This window comes from Puccinia triticina, chromosome 7A (genome assembly GCF_026914185.1).
Source record: "Puccinia triticina chromosome 7A, complete sequence".
Classification (NCBI taxonomy): domain Eukaryota; kingdom Fungi; phylum Basidiomycota; class Pucciniomycetes; order Pucciniales; family Pucciniaceae; genus Puccinia; species Puccinia triticina.
Window position 1 is genome coordinate 302,478 of NC_070564.1, and position 16,874 is coordinate 319,351.

Below are 16,874 nucleotides of genomic sequence, written 5' to 3' on the forward strand. Positions count from 1 at the left end.
AACATAGGACGCAGGAGTTAGACTTTTTCGAAAAGGCTTGGAGTGTTCAAGGAGCTGAGAAGAGCCTTTCTAAGGCGTGGTTGTTGCTGCTGTGGAGGGGGGGGAGGAATATGGGGAAGGGAATGTGTTACTATACGAGCTAAGAGGAAGGAAAGGATGTAGAGTAGGTATGAGAGGATTCCAGGCAGTACCTACGCGCTTGGGTCAGGGAGAGATGGGCGAGAGGTAGAGGGGGAAGGTGAAGAAAGAGACTAGGGGAGGGAAGATGAAGAAACCCAGGCAAGCTGCGAGTGTATTTAAGCTATGTAGATGGCTCAGCAGTGAATACTGCTGCTGCAACGGTTTCCTACTACTACCCTTTGTTGCCCTTCACAAGTACGCGCGCGTTTGATTTGGCCCTCTGCTGAGCCGATCCACGATCACAACTCAGTAAGAAACTTGTTGTAAAAGCCAACCTTGGACTGTGATTGGCCAAACTTTGATACTATCTGCTCACAACGCGGATGTAGTTTGAACAGACGCGTTGCTCAGAGTCTTCGAATCATTCCCGCTGCAAGGATAGATTGAAATCCAAAAATTTGAAGTAATGCAATCTCATTCTTTCTTACAAAAAGTATCCGGAACCCCATGGAGCTTTATGAGCTCATCATCACCAGCGCCTGTAAATCTTTTACTCGCCTTCGAGAACAAAATGAATTTCCTAAAGAAGTACGAGAGTCATAACACAAATGACACAATTAGCAATGAAACTAGATTTGATGATAAAAGCTCCAGGCTGCATGAATTGCGACTGCCTTTGAAACTAGGCAAAGGTGTTAAGAGGTCCATGTCCAGACCATACAAGTAGATACAAGAGACTTCTGTATGTTCTATAGTAGAACTAGTGCAAGCAAGACAAAGTGTCCGAGGAAGACGAGGTATTCATGAAAGACGAAGTATACAAGCAAGATTTGAGAGAAAATATGAGAAGGGAAATATAAAAGAGTTGCTGCGAGCAATGAAGGACGGAGCCAATTAACTATTAATACGGCATTTTCGAATCCGCAGAGTAATTGATTGCGGGTGAGTATTTACTTGGCTTATTCATTCAAGCGGGTCGGGTGGTGGCTTTGCCTTGAAGGTCCTTGATCTCTTGTGGGAGGTCTTGGACATTGAAGACAATGCCCTGGCGGCGGGTTGGTCGAGATGAGACCTGAGGAGCAGCAACTTTAGGAGCTGCCGGGCGTGATCGCTTCAAGTTTCTGTGGCGAGTGTTGTCGCGTGAAGGGGCACCAATAGGGCAAATGGGGGAGTCGGTGTCGTAAACGACCCGCATGATGCTATAACCGGAGATTTAGGAAGAAAACAGCGACCGGAGGAGTTAAGATGCGCGGAAAATAAGCAAAATTGAAGGACTGAAGGTGTAGGGATAGCTTGCCTTTTTGCCGGAGAGAGGAAGCGAATAAGAGTAAAAAGGCCTGTTTTAAGCGCTAAAGGCCGGCTTTCTCTAGGTATTGATCAGAGGTGATGATCGCCACAAAAAAATGTTACTCTGCAGATCGGAAAATGGGAGAGCTGTCGGGGATATCTATGAGTATTGGAGGAAATTTTACTTACGCGCTTCGCAAGTAAAGAGATGGGGGAGGGAGTGCGTGTGTGCGTGGGGAGGAGGGGGGAGGGGATCGGAGCTGCAGAGACTAGGGAAGAGAGCTGGAGGGTCAAACAGTCGGTGTTTTTAAGCACAATGGCTGGCTCAGCATTTAATGCTGCTGCGATGGTAGAATGCTGCAACCACCCTTGGTGCTTCGCCCCTCTTACGCGCTGGGGTAATTTGGCGCTCCGCTGAGCTTTTGCCACATGGCAGCTTGTACGCGTAACTTATGCACCGTGATTGGCCAGAGGCAGTAAACAGTAAAACTCTACTAAGTGAAGCTTTTGATATTGGAATTTTTTTCGGGGGAATTGCTCAGCAAGCTATGTGATCACAGCTAACAGAGAACTATGTGCCGAGGGTATTTTCGAATCATAGCCGTGACAATTGCTAATAGAATGTCAGAACTTCAAAAATCAACTTCACATGCTTACTACGCACAAGCTGGCTCCCATCTTGGTTTGTCTGCTACCCAGATGGCAGGAGGGATGAAGAGGTCCATTAAAGAATGTTAAAGACCCTTACTCTTGTACTTGATTACGATAGAATTGGAATCAGTGCATATACCCATCGACCCTGAAATTTCTACCTCCATTTACTCTGCAACGGATGTACTCATGGCTGAAACCCGTCGCATGAATCTTGGATTTCTTTTCGAAGTTGTGTGCACTGGTTTTACAAATGTACCATCAACAGTTCTATTCTTTTGATTGCAACAAATAAAAAGCGTTGTGTGAGAGGTTTTCAACACCTCGGTTCGGGACCCACAGTTCAGTTCAATTTAACGTGTGGGATGAGGTCTCCATCTGAATTGTGAGCTATCAAGTCAGAGGGACAAGGGCAGCTACCCATGCTGTTGCCGTTGGGGAGTTGGCCCAAGCCAGGCTAGACGCTAAAGATTCTTGCGGCTCAAAGGCAAGCCGAGCAGGGGTCAATCCAGAAAGCGCAGTATTGCCAAACTTAACACAAGTTCCTCCCGCCAGGGAAAGATGACATTTCACGCCCTTTCGCGCATCGTCGGAGAGGCTCAGTTAAGCTCGAGTGTTGCATGTTGTCAAGGAAAATCTTCTTCCAAGCAAACTTTCAAAATGGAATGGGATGATGTGCTCCAAGTTTTTCGGAAACATACTCCCTCACCCAATACCGTAAGCGATGAGTTCTAGCGCATACAATCCACCCGGCCAATTAAAGCCTTTAGATGGATATCCCCGACGTATGAGATGACATGCGGGAGTGAAGAAAATGAACTGCTCCACAATGGTCACTCTCCGTTTGATCTTGACTTGTAGGCTAGATATCGCTAGCAAAGCTCAAACTGAAGAATCCAGACCAGTTGGTCGGCGCAAAGGGATAAATTAGTTTCCGAGATTTGCAAGAGTCCAAGAACCCGAGCAACCCCCGCAGGAACCGGGACTCGGCTGGACGCAGCCGCCGAAGAATTATTTTGATCAGGAGCGAAGAAAGGACTTGGCAGACTCGAAGAAAATGGCCGACTCCGCAATGGGGTTTTATCAGGCACAAGGTGGTATGTACAGATCAGCTAGATGTGCATTGCTACAAACAGATATTAACCAAAAATCTCCTCTCCAGACTTGGTTATTGAAAGGTTCACCAATCTTATCGATTCGTATAGTCCAGATGGCGATGAGTTCCCTTACGACACTTGTCTTGATGACACATTCTCTATCGAGCGAGTCAACTTGAAAAAAAATCAATTGAACCAGCTCCAAACCAATCTTCTACCGCTGCTCAGCCGCCAAGTCACACTTCTCGCAGGATTACTCGACCCCTACATTTTACAGAGCAAACCAGGCTCAACATTCAAGTTAATTCTAGGGATCCAGTCAGAACTTGATCTGACCTTTAAGCAAATACAATCGGCCCTTTACATTGTTTGTCCGGAGTCAGATCTGATTTCATCTACCCGAACCGATGACCAGCACGCCAGAGAATTGAAATCCTTCAGAACAAGGGGCCTTTTCCAACTAATTACGGAGTCTTCGACACTGTCAGGAATCATGCTGCTTTTTGGGGAGGCCACCGACTTCATTAAGTACTACGGGTTTTCCACCGAGGAAGAAGAAATCGAGTCTCGCGATATAAGTTCTTTTCTAAAAGACATAAGCGACCACGTATCTTCGACTCGGAAGCGAGTCAAGTCGTCAATTGACTGGATACAGGCATCGGATTTTGATCTAGTGCAATTTCATTGGCCTGGGAAGATAAACTCTCTTGAACAACGCCTCAAAACGATCGCGAAACTCATCAAAAGAACGAGCCACTCAAAGGCAGCGGATGGACAGTCTCAGACCCCACGCCTCAGCGAGCCAGCCTTGCAGCTAGCTACATCATTACTACCGGTTCTGAAACTATGTCGACTCTTCTTCAACAAAGTATCAAAACGGGGTATGAATGACCAAAAACGACTCCCATTGTTCACGGAAATGCGTTCCGACCAATTGAGATCACTGAGCAAATTGGCTGAACAAGTTCGTAGCGCAACCCATGAGTTTGTTGAGTTCGTGAGGAAAGCGGATACGACCGGCGATCTTCTCACCATGGTCACCAACTTAACTCTGACAGCCGAAAAGTTTGAGAGTTGTTTTGAATCTTCTGTACTTCTCATAGCGTTTTACATTGTTCCTCTGATCCCGGACACCAATGGTTTTCCAACTCAAAAGTACTACCAATCCTGGCTTACTACATGGCACCTCCAGCTCAGTCTGGCCATGCAAAACCTTAGGGCTGCTGCAAAATTATTTGGAAATATTGCTTGATATTTCACATGCCAGGAATTACAGAGAAAGAAATTGTAAAAACACAATATGTTTATTTAAAAAGTTTTTGTACTGTTACGGAATATGTCTACATAATCTAGTTGAGAACATCTTGGGTTTGGAGCAAAATGAATCCCTCAACTAATGTGTTTGTTGTTGAGAACTGTGCCTTGCACAGCAAGAAAGACTCGTGCAACTGGCACTAGTTGACATGAAAGATTCTCCTGTGTAATGGCTGTTGTAGTGTTGACCAAGAATTCAGCAGGTTTTTTTGCACAGTCACTGTGCATTGCAATTTGAAGCTTGGTGAACAGCAACCTTTGACAAAGGCCTACATGGCACACAAGCTTCTTCCAAGCTCTTGCATGTCAACTGGTATCCTGCAATTAGTCAAGGTCCGCAGATAGATCCAGCAGCATTTGCCATTGGTGGATCACAAATCCCTGTACTTTTGCTGGATGAGATCAGCAAGACCAAGGCAGGATGGATGGAATGGAAATTATTTACCAACACTGTGAAAAAAACTCAAGAAACTGCTGCCAGTTGGCATGCAGTATTACAAAGGCGCCTTTCTAATTTTGCATGCCAACTTGCAACAGTTTATTGAGTTTTTTTCACAGTGTAAGCCCATCAAACCCACAATGTACAAAAGGGTAAATTTCAATTGATTGGCATTATGTTTTGGTCAAACTGGCTGTTTGTCTTGTTGCCTGAATTTTTCCTTGGTTCTGGTGATGCTGAGTAAATCCTGGTAAATATGTGCCATTATCCACTAGATCTTCCTCATTCCCAGCAACAGTACAACCAATGTGATGCAAGTATTGTGCATTGGGCTGTATCACATTGAATTGAATCTGGTATACATTGCATCTGTAACGTATCGGCCTGCCAATGTAATGCACACTTTTGCAGATTGCATGTATTGGCCAGCCGATGTGATGTGCTGTATTGGCCAATGGGATGCATTTATCACATTGGTTGCAGCATTGTTCCCAGTCCCCTGTGGTGTGGTGGAATAAAGTGGTACCTTCACAAATTGACTGGACCATTCCTCTGCAAGATTATCCCAGAGAAAGTCAGGTGATCCAGAGAACTCTGCTCTGCTGCTCTGCAAATGCTGTAGGGCTCAGAGCAGGGTAAATAAAGCAAAGCACATAAAGTAATATAGCTCCCACCAGGAAAAATAAATCTTCACTGGACTACAGGTGACATCAGCCTAAGTCCACTGAGCTACCCACCAGTTGCACAGTTGGCCGCATGTACAGCCCCCTGTAGGAAACAAAGGGGCCATTGTAGCCTAGTTGTGGTAGTGCCAGAGCTGGAAAAAAGTGACAGCCATTGTTGCTTGATGTCACCTGATGTCTGTTGACAATTAATTTTTCCTGCTGTCCACAAAATTAAACTGTAAAATGAAGCTCCATCACATAAGAGATCCACCACAAAACAACATGAAAACCAAAGTTCAAACTTAGTCGGTCTTCCCTTCTGTGGCAGGCAGGTGCCTCTTGCGCAAAGCACAAGTAGGGTTGGAAGTGGTTTGGGTCAACCCGCTGGGTACCCAACCCTTGTTGGGTCCGGGGCTGGGTTTGGGTTGGCTTTTGTCTCAAAAACTGGTTTTTGACCCAACCCGCCACATGAAAGAAGTTGGAAACTTTAAAGTACAAACTTCTTTTGTAAGTATAAATATTTGTGAAGTACAGTTATGATAAAGAAAAATAATGATAGAAATTAACCTTTAAGGCAGATATAATCTGCTACAAATGATTTGATAATAACGGTGTTCAAAGTCGACTTTCATAAAATCATAACACCATAAAATCATGAAATTCTAAGCCAAAAAAAAAACATGTAAACCCAAGCACTCAAATTAGAGCAAAATTTCTAAAATGGTACATATAAAATCATCATTTGAAAGTTTTATGATTTTATGATTTTATGTAATGAAAATTTTATGATTTCAACTTTGAACACCTGTAAAGTGAAAAACTAGACTATATACATGTAGACTATAGGCTAAGTTGTGGGTGTGTAGGTTAGAAGCATAATACATAGGGAAATGCTAATACACTATCTCAACAGTGTTAAGCTCAACCAAAGTTGGGCCAAAACAAGGTCAAGTGTGTGTGGCCAACCCCAAAGCTGGCTTGGCCCTCCAAAGGAGGGACTTGGGACTAATGTCAAATTTTTGGCCCTTGAGCTTGGGGCTGTTTGGCAGCAAAAATGTCACCCTCACATTTGCCCCACCTTCCTGGAGGAAAACCCTTTGGCCAAAAGGCCTGACTTTTCTCTATCTTTCTGCGCTAGACAGACCACCAGGGGCTGTAAACTTCTCTGTCAATAAATTATTGAAGTTTTCATTTTCCTGTGTGTTTGTACTACCTGAGTAACTGTATGGATTTGTGGCTAATATGTTCCCTGTGCCAATTGAACAAGGTGCCTGTAAGAGAGACCCTCAATCACATGCCAGGGAATGGATACTATTAGCACAAAATATGACAAAACAGTTGTGGCCATAAAGCCAAGATGCTAGACTACATGCCAAAGTTCACGGCATGTTAATTGGCTTGATGGTTTGGGAGTTACAAGTGTCTGAGTTGCAGAAAGGCAAAAAAGCCACAAAAAGTCACAGGTCCCAGGCCACGGTGTGGAACCTCTCAAATGGGTGAGATGAGCTTGGAGGGGATAAGTATGATAATATACTTGGGTGTTGGTAAGACTGCCCTCCTGGAATAACTCTGGGAGAAGGGTTCACTAAGAATAAAAAATATTTGTGGCTGACTTATATTCTAGTGAGGACTATCACTTAGGGTGTTCAAAGTTGACTTGCATAAAATCATAACACCATAAAATCATAAAATTCTAAGCTGAAAAAAATATGTTGCACCCAAGCACTCCAATTAGAGCAACATTTCTAGAATGGTACATATGAAATCATCACTTGAAAGTTTTATGATTTTATGATTTTATGCATTGAAAATTTTATGATTTCAACTTTTATGGTGTTCAAAGTTGGTTTGCATAATTTTATGCATGCATAAATCATAAAATCATGAAATCTTTTTTGCAGGGGATATGACTGTCTGATTGTGTAATACAAAATTTCCTCACCAAAATATTTTTATGATTTTATGATTTATGCATGCATAAAAATATGTAAACCAACTTTGAACACCATATTTGAACACCCTTACTAGAGTCTTACAAGGACAAACCTACAAGGGAGAAAGTTAAGGGTTGAGGGAGGTGAATGGTTGAAGATTCAAGGGCTTATCTGGTTCACTGTCAAATTTTCAAAAGGTAATCTGTTCTGATTTCAATGATGGTTTCTGTCTCTGATAATATTCCTCAATGATTATGGTGTTCAAAGTTGGTTTGCATAATTTTATGCATGCATAAATCATAAAATCATAAAAATATTTTGGTGAGAAATTTTTTTATTACATAGTCAGACAGTCATATCCCCTGCAAAAAAGATTTTATGATTTATGCATGCATAAAATTATGCAAACCAACTTTGAACACCATAGATAAAGGTGATGATTGCTAGTATGTATCATTTACTATTCTAATGCAAGCATAAAGGAAAAAAAGGGAACAAAACTGATGAGTGTAATCTTTATAAATCATCTAGTACATTGGGGAGGACCCTGGAAAGCCCCAAACAAGCCGCCTCATGTAATTTTTTGCTAATTCTGGGTTTTGGATACATGGGCAAATTGGGTTTTTCCCAATTGCACCTGGTTTGGATGCGTAGTACATGAGGAGGAGTTTTTGGGAGAAAGGCCCACCGGGGCAAAATTAGACAAAAAAAGTTTTTTTTTTGGCTGGGAATTGAACCCAAGACCTAAATAGTTGGTTTTTCTTTCCAGGCAAGCCCAAAATATACCAACTACATTAGGAACATCTTGGAGAAATCAACCAATTTAGATAGCTATTTGGTGATTTACATGCCCCCGGATACATGTTACATGAGGCGGCTTGGTAGGGACTCTCCGGGGTCCTATTGGGGTAAATAATAATCAAGGGAAATAGTGGGGCGATGCCTTCCCTGTGCAACTGGTTGGGGTTTGTGTCTGGGTTTATTCTGCTCTGGGGAAGGACATTTAGTTGGGGTAATTCCACTACTACAACTGGATGGGGTTTCACTAGAATATTTTTCAGGCTAGACTACTACTCTTCAGGTGGGGTGACTAGACTGGATGATGGAATAGTACTAATTATGCTAGATGCTGATGGGGTTATTTATCTAGGAGTGATTTTAGCCTTCTTGATTATGTATTTATCTGTAGTATGTATAAAGATGCTCTTGTATAAGGAATAAGAGGAAATATCTTGTGAAATGATTGATTTGTGACTCTTTTTGTGATATGTAGTCATGTAACAGATAGGGAATAAAAGAGCAAAATAAGAGAAATAATATAGCTAGGCATATGTAATAAAGATGGGACCCAGGATAAGTTGACCTTTCAATTCTGATTCTGCTATAATAATGTGGGATTTTCTACTTATATGGGCTTGAAATACTATGTATGGGTTTGAGTGATCTCACCACAACGGCTGGGACTTTACTCACAAGCCCCTCTTTCAGAGGTTTGCTTTGTGAGAAGGGCTGGATCCTGCGGGGTACCCGGCAACTTTGAGCTAGCCCAGCGCCCGTCCCGCGGGTATACCCGTCACTCGGGTACCAAAATCAAGCAGCCCAAGCCTTACCCGCGGGTATTGGGAACAGGAACAGGGTACCCACGGGTATACCCGCGACCCATTCCCCACGGGTAAGGCCCGTAAAGGCCCAGTGCTACTGCACCCACTTTGCGCCCATGAGCCATGAGGGACCCAGTCCAGGCTGAGGGACCTTTGTACTTTTGATATGTGCATTTTTTTTTCTCACTTCCTCCACGCGGGTGCAGATTGGTAGCCGCAGCTCACCTGAAAATCACCTTCCTAATACCCAATATACCCGCGGGTATTTCTGAGGCTGCCCGTGGAGCGTACCCCCCGGGTAGGCCGGGTACGGTCCAGGCAAAGAGGCTTCCTGGACTCGCAGGGCAGACCGCGGGTATACCCGGAGAGGCCAAGAACGGGGGCCAGCCCTATTTTTGAGGCACCTTTAGCGCGCCGGGTCCCCCGGTCCCTGGAACAAGGGGATTTTGCTAAGCTAGCCCCCCCCCCCCCCCCCCTTGACACATTGAGAGCATTCACATTCATTGGGTTAAGTTGACAATTTTGGGCAACTTAGCCCAAGCGGCAACCCAAGCGGCAATCACATTGGTGCGGGCTAACCCTGGGTCAACAAGCCTTGGGTTTGATTTGGTCAGCTAAATCTAGCAAGCCTTAACCTGAAATCTAGCCTCAGGCTAGGGCGGTCTGCAACACATTTCAGCGCACTTTAGCCTGAAACTGACCGAACAAATGTGAATGCCCACTTGAAGGCAACCTTGTCAGCTAACCTGCCCATAAACCCGGGCTTATTTAACCCAAAAACTTAGAGCAACCACATTGGTCGCGGTTTTAGCTTGGATTAGCATAACTAATCCAACCCCTCAACCGCATCGGGTCAGATTAGTCTTGGAGTAACTACTTCCAGGAGTAGGAAAAGGAGTAGTGAGATGTAACTTTGCTCCCCGCTAATCCTGGGAGTAGAGCCGCCCACAACCCTGGAGTAACTCATCCTACACCACACACCTTGTCACCTCCAACATGCCACCTCAAAAATCACGTCAAACTAAGACCACCACCCAGCTCTCTGAATTGACACCAGCCACCCCAACAGCTCAGTCCAAACCTCCAACCCAAACTGACCCTCCTCCGAAGCGCCAAGGCCCAAACTTTACCCCCAAGGAAGATGAGAAACTTGCGAAGAGCTGGGCTGTAGTATCTCAAGATGCAGTCACATCCAACAACCAAAAGGCTGCCGACTTTTGGGCTCGAGTCCTAGACGATTTCAATCAATTCACACCCGGACCCAAACAAGATGCGGATGGTTTGTCTACCAGGTACGTTGTCTCCAACAAAGTGGATCCTTTTATGAACCAGTGTATTCATTTATAAATTGCTCCCTTCCCTTCCCATCAATCAGATGGAAACCCTTGCAACAGGCATGCCTCAAGTTTGATGCTCTTTACAATTGAATTGCCAATAACCCGGCATCTGGTACTTCACCCAATGATTGGATGTTGAATGCGCAAGGGATGTATCACAAGCAAGTCCACAATCACTTCACCGCCGACCAAGCGTGGATCCTCCTGAAGGATATTCCTAAATTCAAAAAACTCAGCGGCAAAGCTAAGAATGGTCAACCTTCCCACACATCCGGCTTCGAATCACGATCACCAGATACCCTGTCACCAACTGAAACATCAAACTCCAATGTTCCCGCGGGAGCTACAAAATCAAAAGACTGGGAACGACCTCTGGGGATCCACCAAGCCAAGCGCAAAGTTACCGAAGATGAATACAAGCAAAAGAAAATGAAGCTGCTTGAATCCTTGGAGAAGCAATCAGCCAAGCGGACTTTGGAAGCAATACATGCGAATGAAGAAGCCACCCAAGCAAACAATATTCAGGCAGAGTGGGTTGCTCTTGATCAAGAGAAGAATGAAATGACTCTTATGTTTCAAGGTGTCAATGCCTGCACTGACAAGTATGCTCAAGCTTACCTGCTAGCCAAGAAGAAGTCCATCTTAGACCACTTGATGAATGGTGGTGATACCTCCAACCGCTCTGTCCAGCGATCTTCAAGAGCCTCCAATCAAAGAACCTCAAGGCCTCCAACAAGCGAGAATGAAGGAACCTCAAGGCCTCCACTAGCAAAAATGATGGAAACTCGAGGCCTCCGACTAGCAAGAAGGACAATGATGATGATGAGTTGGAAGAGGAAGAAGGTAAGTCGGAAGAGGGAGAATCAGACTGCGAAAGCAACTCCAATCCAACTCAAACCCAAAATGCCGTTGGTCCAAGTCAAGAGGAGGAATTTCCCCTACATCCTGACCTTGCATTAATGTAGCTTTCACATTTATTTTTTTCATTTCCTATGAAATCTTATCTCAATCTGTTCTCCTTTTTTAAAATCTTCAATCCATGAGAGAAATGAAGAGATCAATCAATCTCTATGAGATTGTCCGATCTCAATTGATCTCAGAGATTGATTTATTGATCTCTATGAGATCTATCAATCTGTTTGAGCTCGATGAGAGAAAAAAAAGTGCAAGGGGCTTTGATTTCTATTGAGTGTTCAGACTCACTGGTAGCTCAAGAGAGAAAAACAAATCAATGGAGACAGGCATTGATTTCTATTGAGTGTTCAGACTGGTAGATCAAGAGAGAAAAACAAAACAATGGAGACAGCAATTTTGAGAACAAAGCAATAGAAAACATGATGGGCTTTAATTCCAATTTTTGAATTCACTTGTCCTCTGAAGATCTATCACTATTGTGGTTGGATGTGTTGTCATCAGATGTATCAGATTGGACTGCCTTATCCCATAGGTTTATGATGAGGTCGCTGGTCAGTTTACAATTGATAAGCTGTGATCTCATCTTGATTTCTTGTACGCGTTGCTCAAGAATGGTGTACGGTGTATCTTGCGGAGGAATGAGCTTTGTTGAGGAGGCAAGTGGAGGGTACAATTTCGGCTTGGCTTGCAATTCCACAATCATGTTATGAAGGATAATACAAGTCTTCAGGATTGCTGTAATGCTGTTTGGGTACCACTGCATAGCTGGTTTCTTCAGGATTTGGAATTGTCCTTGTAATATACCAAATGTACGTTCAATATCTTTTCGGACCAATTCTTGTCTTTTGACAAAGATCTTTTTAGCCCGGTCCGCAGTGTCTGAAAGTTATTTGGACTGAATCAGAGTCAACCAAGGATTGTAGATGCCATCAACAAGATAATAAGGCATTTTATATGTGTTTTCGCCGAGTTGGAACTCTACACCCCAGGAAGTCCTGTCAAGTAGCGACTGAAAGAGTAGCAATCAGTCTAGAACGTTCTTGTTGTTTAAGCAACCTGGTGTTCCAAAAAAACAGTGCCAAACCCAAGTATCCTTTGTTGCGGTGGCCTCCAAAACAATTGTTGGTGTCTTTTCCTTCCCTTTGAACTGGCCGGCTGATTCTGTTGGCAACGATGCATCTATTACGCTACGGTTAGCGTGTAATACCCTAATTTAGCGGGTTTTTAGCGCCGCTACGCTAAACTAAATTGTAGCGGGCGGACTATTACAATTACAGCTAACTCAGATTGGGCAAAAAAGTGCAATTTTTGCTACGAATTACAGCTAATTTAGCGTAGCGAGCCGCTAATTAGCTGTAATTTAGCTGTAATTTAGCGTTAGCGGTTTTTAGCGGGTTGGTATTACGCTAAAAATTACAGCCCTAGATTATTAGCGAAAAGCGTTACAATTTAGTTTTAGCGGCGCTAATTACATTTAGCGTAATAGATGCATCGTTGCTGTTGGGCAATTTTTCCAAGCCCAGTGCATGCAATCAAGGCTCCCAATACATCCTGGGAAACTTCTTGCAGCATTCTCCTCCAGAATCCTCTCCAAATCATCGTGGTTTGGAGCTCGTAAGTACGTTGGTCGGTAAAATTCTTGGATTGCCCCGCAAAAAACTTCCATGTTTTGTCTGGCAGTTGTTTCAGCAAGCCAACAGTATTTGTCCGTTGTGTCAAGCGGAAGTCCATAGGCTAGTTGTCAGATGGCTGCTTTTATCTTCTGATGGGGACTCAATCCCAGTTTTCCGGTGCAATCCTATCAAGAAAAAGGATAATTTCACTGTTTGCTGCTTGGAAATGGAAACATGGATACGTACTGCTTTTTGAACAAAAAAAGGATAATTTTTGGTGAGATCCTCTATGATACGGACAACCAGACCTCTCTCCATATGAAACCTTTGGCAAAAGTCGCGAGAGTTGTAGCGGCTGGACTTGCTGAAGTAATCCTTCATCATTGATTCATGGTGCTTCAAGTGATCTCGGTCTTTGTTTGGCTGCCGCATTTTCTGGGGTGGTGGATGTGTTTCTTCATCGGAATCGCTAGAATCAAGCTTGTTGTCAAGGTCGCTATCTAGAATCTGTTGGACCGTTCTCCGATTCTGCTGAGCAATCCTGCAAACAAGTAACCTGCGGCGTCGAGATTCGGATTGATCGGGAAATGGAAGGACGCTTGTCCCAAGCATTGTGCTTGGTTTCGAAGCCGATGCGGTTGTCTGGAGTAAGTTGAAGGGGCATCAGTTACTCCTCATTTTGCTCCGTACCGATGTGGTTGCCTCCCCGGGGTAGTGCCAATCCGGGAGTAAACTTGAAATTTAATCCCGCACTTACACCCCGCACCGATGCGGTTGCTCTTAGCGAACAAATGCGAATGCTCTGAAAAGTAGATGGGGTTCAGGACAAAGTCCCACTGGGCCAATTTCAAGCAAGGGTGTCACACCACAAAAAATGCAGGCTATTGAGTAGAGAAGTTTCCCTCCTCAATGGTCAGTCTACAAACCATTCATCAAGGAGGGAAACAGCTCCCCTCTCTTCTCGATTACCCCAGGTATTGCCCACCAAGAAGGGAGTCTTGCCTCTTTGATGACCACCTGAATTGGTAATCAGGAAGGAAAAGCTCCCATGCCAATGCCCATTCATGCGTGTTGTCAAGAGGAGGAGAGGTCTCCCCTCCTTGGCAATTTTTCATGATGACATCCGAGGGCCAAAAAGGGGCCGGAGTTGTTGAATTGACCGGCTTGTCTGCCGAGTTGTTCGGCCCAGCGCTTGATCTCGGCCAAGCGGGCCTGGGTTGTGTGCCAAGATCTGCCTGCCCCCTGGGCACATCTGGAACCCACGATGGCACGCGGCCAAGCGGGAGTTGGGTGTGTGCCCAAACGGGCTTGCAACACCAAGCAAACCAATGTGAATGCTCTTCTGCCACCTTCCCGGACGGATGACGTGCCGGGTCCCGGGGATTGATGCGGGAGGGGAATAGTTCGGGGACTCGGGGAGTATGCACACCCCGCGTCGAGCAATTTGTACACGGGCCTACATACACCTTGGTCAACAATCAACAACTGCTTGACTATCCCTCCCAGCAACCGCTTATCACGACCATGAACGCCTTCGATTTTATGCGTGCCGGTGCCGCCGCTAAAAAGAACGCACCGACAGCCGATCCGAGCTCGAATCAGCCACCAGTCGCGTTGCCTTGGATTGAGAAATACAGACCCAAGTCGATCGAGAGCGTTCAGGGTCAAGAAGGCACCACGAAAATTCTTTCCAAAGCTCTCAATCGGGCAGATGTAGGTTTGATCTTTCGTATCTTGTCACACTTTCTACCTTTCTCAACCTGTCGATCGAAACGCAGCCCGTACTAACTTTGGTGGTCTTCCTGGCTTGTGTTCTAGTTACCTCATATGCTGTTTTATGGTCCACCTGGAACCGGAAAAACTTCTACAATCCTTGCTTTGGCTAGAGATCTATTCGGGTTAGTACTTCTTTATCAAAATAAAATAAATCAAGCAAATGAAAGTACTTTCACAATCTAAATATTTCCATTAAAAACAATACATGCAGACCAGAGCTCATGAAGTCGCGCGTCTTGGAATTGAATGCATCCGACGAACGTGGAATCTCAGTCGTGAGAGAGAAAATCAAGAACTTTGCCAAAGTTTCAATCAGTCCAGCTACATCGTGAGATCCCATGAACATATCCGATCAACTACGACACTTAATCGCATATGTGCATGTCTTCACAATTTGCCTGATCCGAACTGAGTTTTCCGATTCCAAATTATCTAGTGGCTATCCTTGTCCGGCCTATAAAATTATCATCTTGGATGAAGCTGATTCGATGACTCAAGATGCTCAATCCGCCTTGCGAAGAATTATGGAGAACTATTCAAAGATCACTCGATTCTGTTTGATTTGCAACTACGTTACCCGGTAAGGAATTCGCAAACTGATAAAAATCTTTTCACTAATCTAACTTTCTTATCGCTACGAGGAATGCCACTTTGTAGAATTATAGAACCCATCGTATCACGCTGTAGCAAATTCCGATTCAAACCGCTATCAGTTTCCGGAACTCGATCCAAATTAACAGAAATATCGACGCTAGAGTCGATCAGGATTTCGGACAAAGTACTTGATTCATTAATTTCAATCTCGGCTGGCGATCTACGGCGCTCGATTACCTTTTTGCAATCTGCCTCAAAGTTGGCAACTTCGGAAGAAATCATAGAAGAGGATATCGAAGAGATCGGAGGAATCGTGCCTCAAAAACTGATGGGACGACTGCTTGAATGTGTTGGGATTGAAGTTCGAGGACAGCCAGGTGATGGTGGTGATGGGGATGTTGAGATGTCAGAAGTCGAGCAGAGAAAAGGTCGCCAGAAAACACCATTTGAGAAAATTCAGCATGTCGTCGAGAGCGTCCTACGAGAAGGTTACAGTGCTGTTCAAATCATTAATCAGGTTCGTCTTCCAATCCATCTCACAAACAACTTCGCTTACTTGATTTGCTTGACACTGAGACCAGCCCACCTTCTTCTTCGCCCCATCTCACCATTGTTCCTCTATCTCTCGGACGACACCATTTTCGTACTTTCCTCTCTTTTAAAAAACAAAACGTATAGCTGCATGATTTGATCCTTCTCGATACGCTGATTCCCTCGAAACCAAAAGCGCTGATCTCGGTTGCTTTGGGTGAAGCTGATAAATACTTAAACGATGGAGCAGATGAAGGCCTGCAGATCTTGGCGGTTTGCTTAAAGATATCCAAGGCGATTCATCAGGCTTAATAAAAAATGTACATCAAATATCCTCCGCGCCAATTTGTTCCTCCCAGGGGACTTGGAGCATCCACCACCGTCTAGGTAAGCTACCAGCGAGTCCTGCGAGGCATGGTTGCTTAGCTAATGAAAAAAACCCTCCCTCATTGCTAGGTATTGGCTCGGTAGTCAACACAGATTTAGATAAAGACACTGCTGCCACCCTTGTGTCTACATAAATATGTTTGTACACAACTAAAGCCCTGTTTAGAGCCAATATAATCGCGCAATATAATGTGGATTGGATGCACCAGGGGAGATATGTTCCCACTCCCCAGGGAGTGCCAGAGCTGAATTTTATGTGAGTTTTGGTTGGATGTGGGCCTGATGTGGATTAGTAACTCATCCCTAAATGAATCACAAAGTGGATGGAGAAGTGATTCAAAAGTCAGCCAGAATTGATTTGGGACTCAACACAATGCTGCATAGAATTCTCTTGTTTTCTAGGTACAACTGTAGGAAAAAACATGATGAAATGATATTTCACCCAAATCCAACTCATCAATTGCTCCTGTTTACTGATGTTGAAGGATAGCAAAGCAAAATTGGCATTCTCAAATGTAATTCCTCTGAAAAAATGGGTTTCTTGTAATTCACGTTATATGCCCTCATGTACAAAATTAAAGTAAAATTCAACTTGGTACCATTGGGTTTGGAA

General features: G+C 44.3%; 4 protein-coding genes across 4 annotated transcripts; 3 read left to right on the forward strand and 1 right to left on the reverse strand.

Moving 5' to 3' along the window:
- Positions 1-1,087: 1,087 nt before the first annotated feature.
- Positions 1,088-1,315, reverse strand: PtA15_7A38 (uncharacterized protein; the record flags this gene model as incomplete). Its single annotated transcript, XM_053170990.1, has 1 exon — positions 1,088-1,315. The coding sequence occupies one exon, from the start codon at positions 1,313-1,315 to the stop codon at positions 1,088-1,090; it is 228 nt and encodes a 75-aa protein (XP_053021867.1).
- A 1,800-nt stretch (positions 1,316-3,115) lies between these two features.
- On the forward strand, positions 3,116-3,566 carry PtA15_7A39 (uncharacterized protein; the record flags this gene model as incomplete). The annotated part of the gene is made up of 3 exons (XM_053171001.1): positions 3,116-3,155; positions 3,221-3,473; positions 3,539-3,566. 3 exons carry the CDS (start codon positions 3,116-3,118, stop codon positions 3,564-3,566), a joined length of 321 nt encoding a protein of 106 aa, XP_053021868.1.
- Positions 3,567-4,188: 622 nt separating this feature from the next.
- Positions 4,189-4,407, forward strand: PtA15_7A40 (uncharacterized protein; the record flags this gene model as incomplete). Its single annotated transcript, XM_053171013.1, has 1 exon — positions 4,189-4,407. One exon carries the CDS (start codon positions 4,189-4,191, stop codon positions 4,405-4,407), a length of 219 nt encoding a protein of 72 aa, XP_053021869.1.
- Positions 4,408-14,497: 10,090 nt separating this feature from the next.
- Positions 14,498-16,186, forward strand: PtA15_7A41 (uncharacterized protein; the record flags this gene model as incomplete). The annotated part of the gene is made up of 6 exons (XM_053171024.1): positions 14,498-14,686; positions 14,792-14,871; positions 14,961-15,077; positions 15,186-15,329; positions 15,407-15,860; positions 16,022-16,186. 6 exons carry the CDS (start codon positions 14,498-14,500, stop codon positions 16,184-16,186), a joined length of 1,149 nt encoding a protein of 382 aa, XP_053021870.1.
- Between the last annotated feature and the right edge of the window lie 688 nt (positions 16,187-16,874).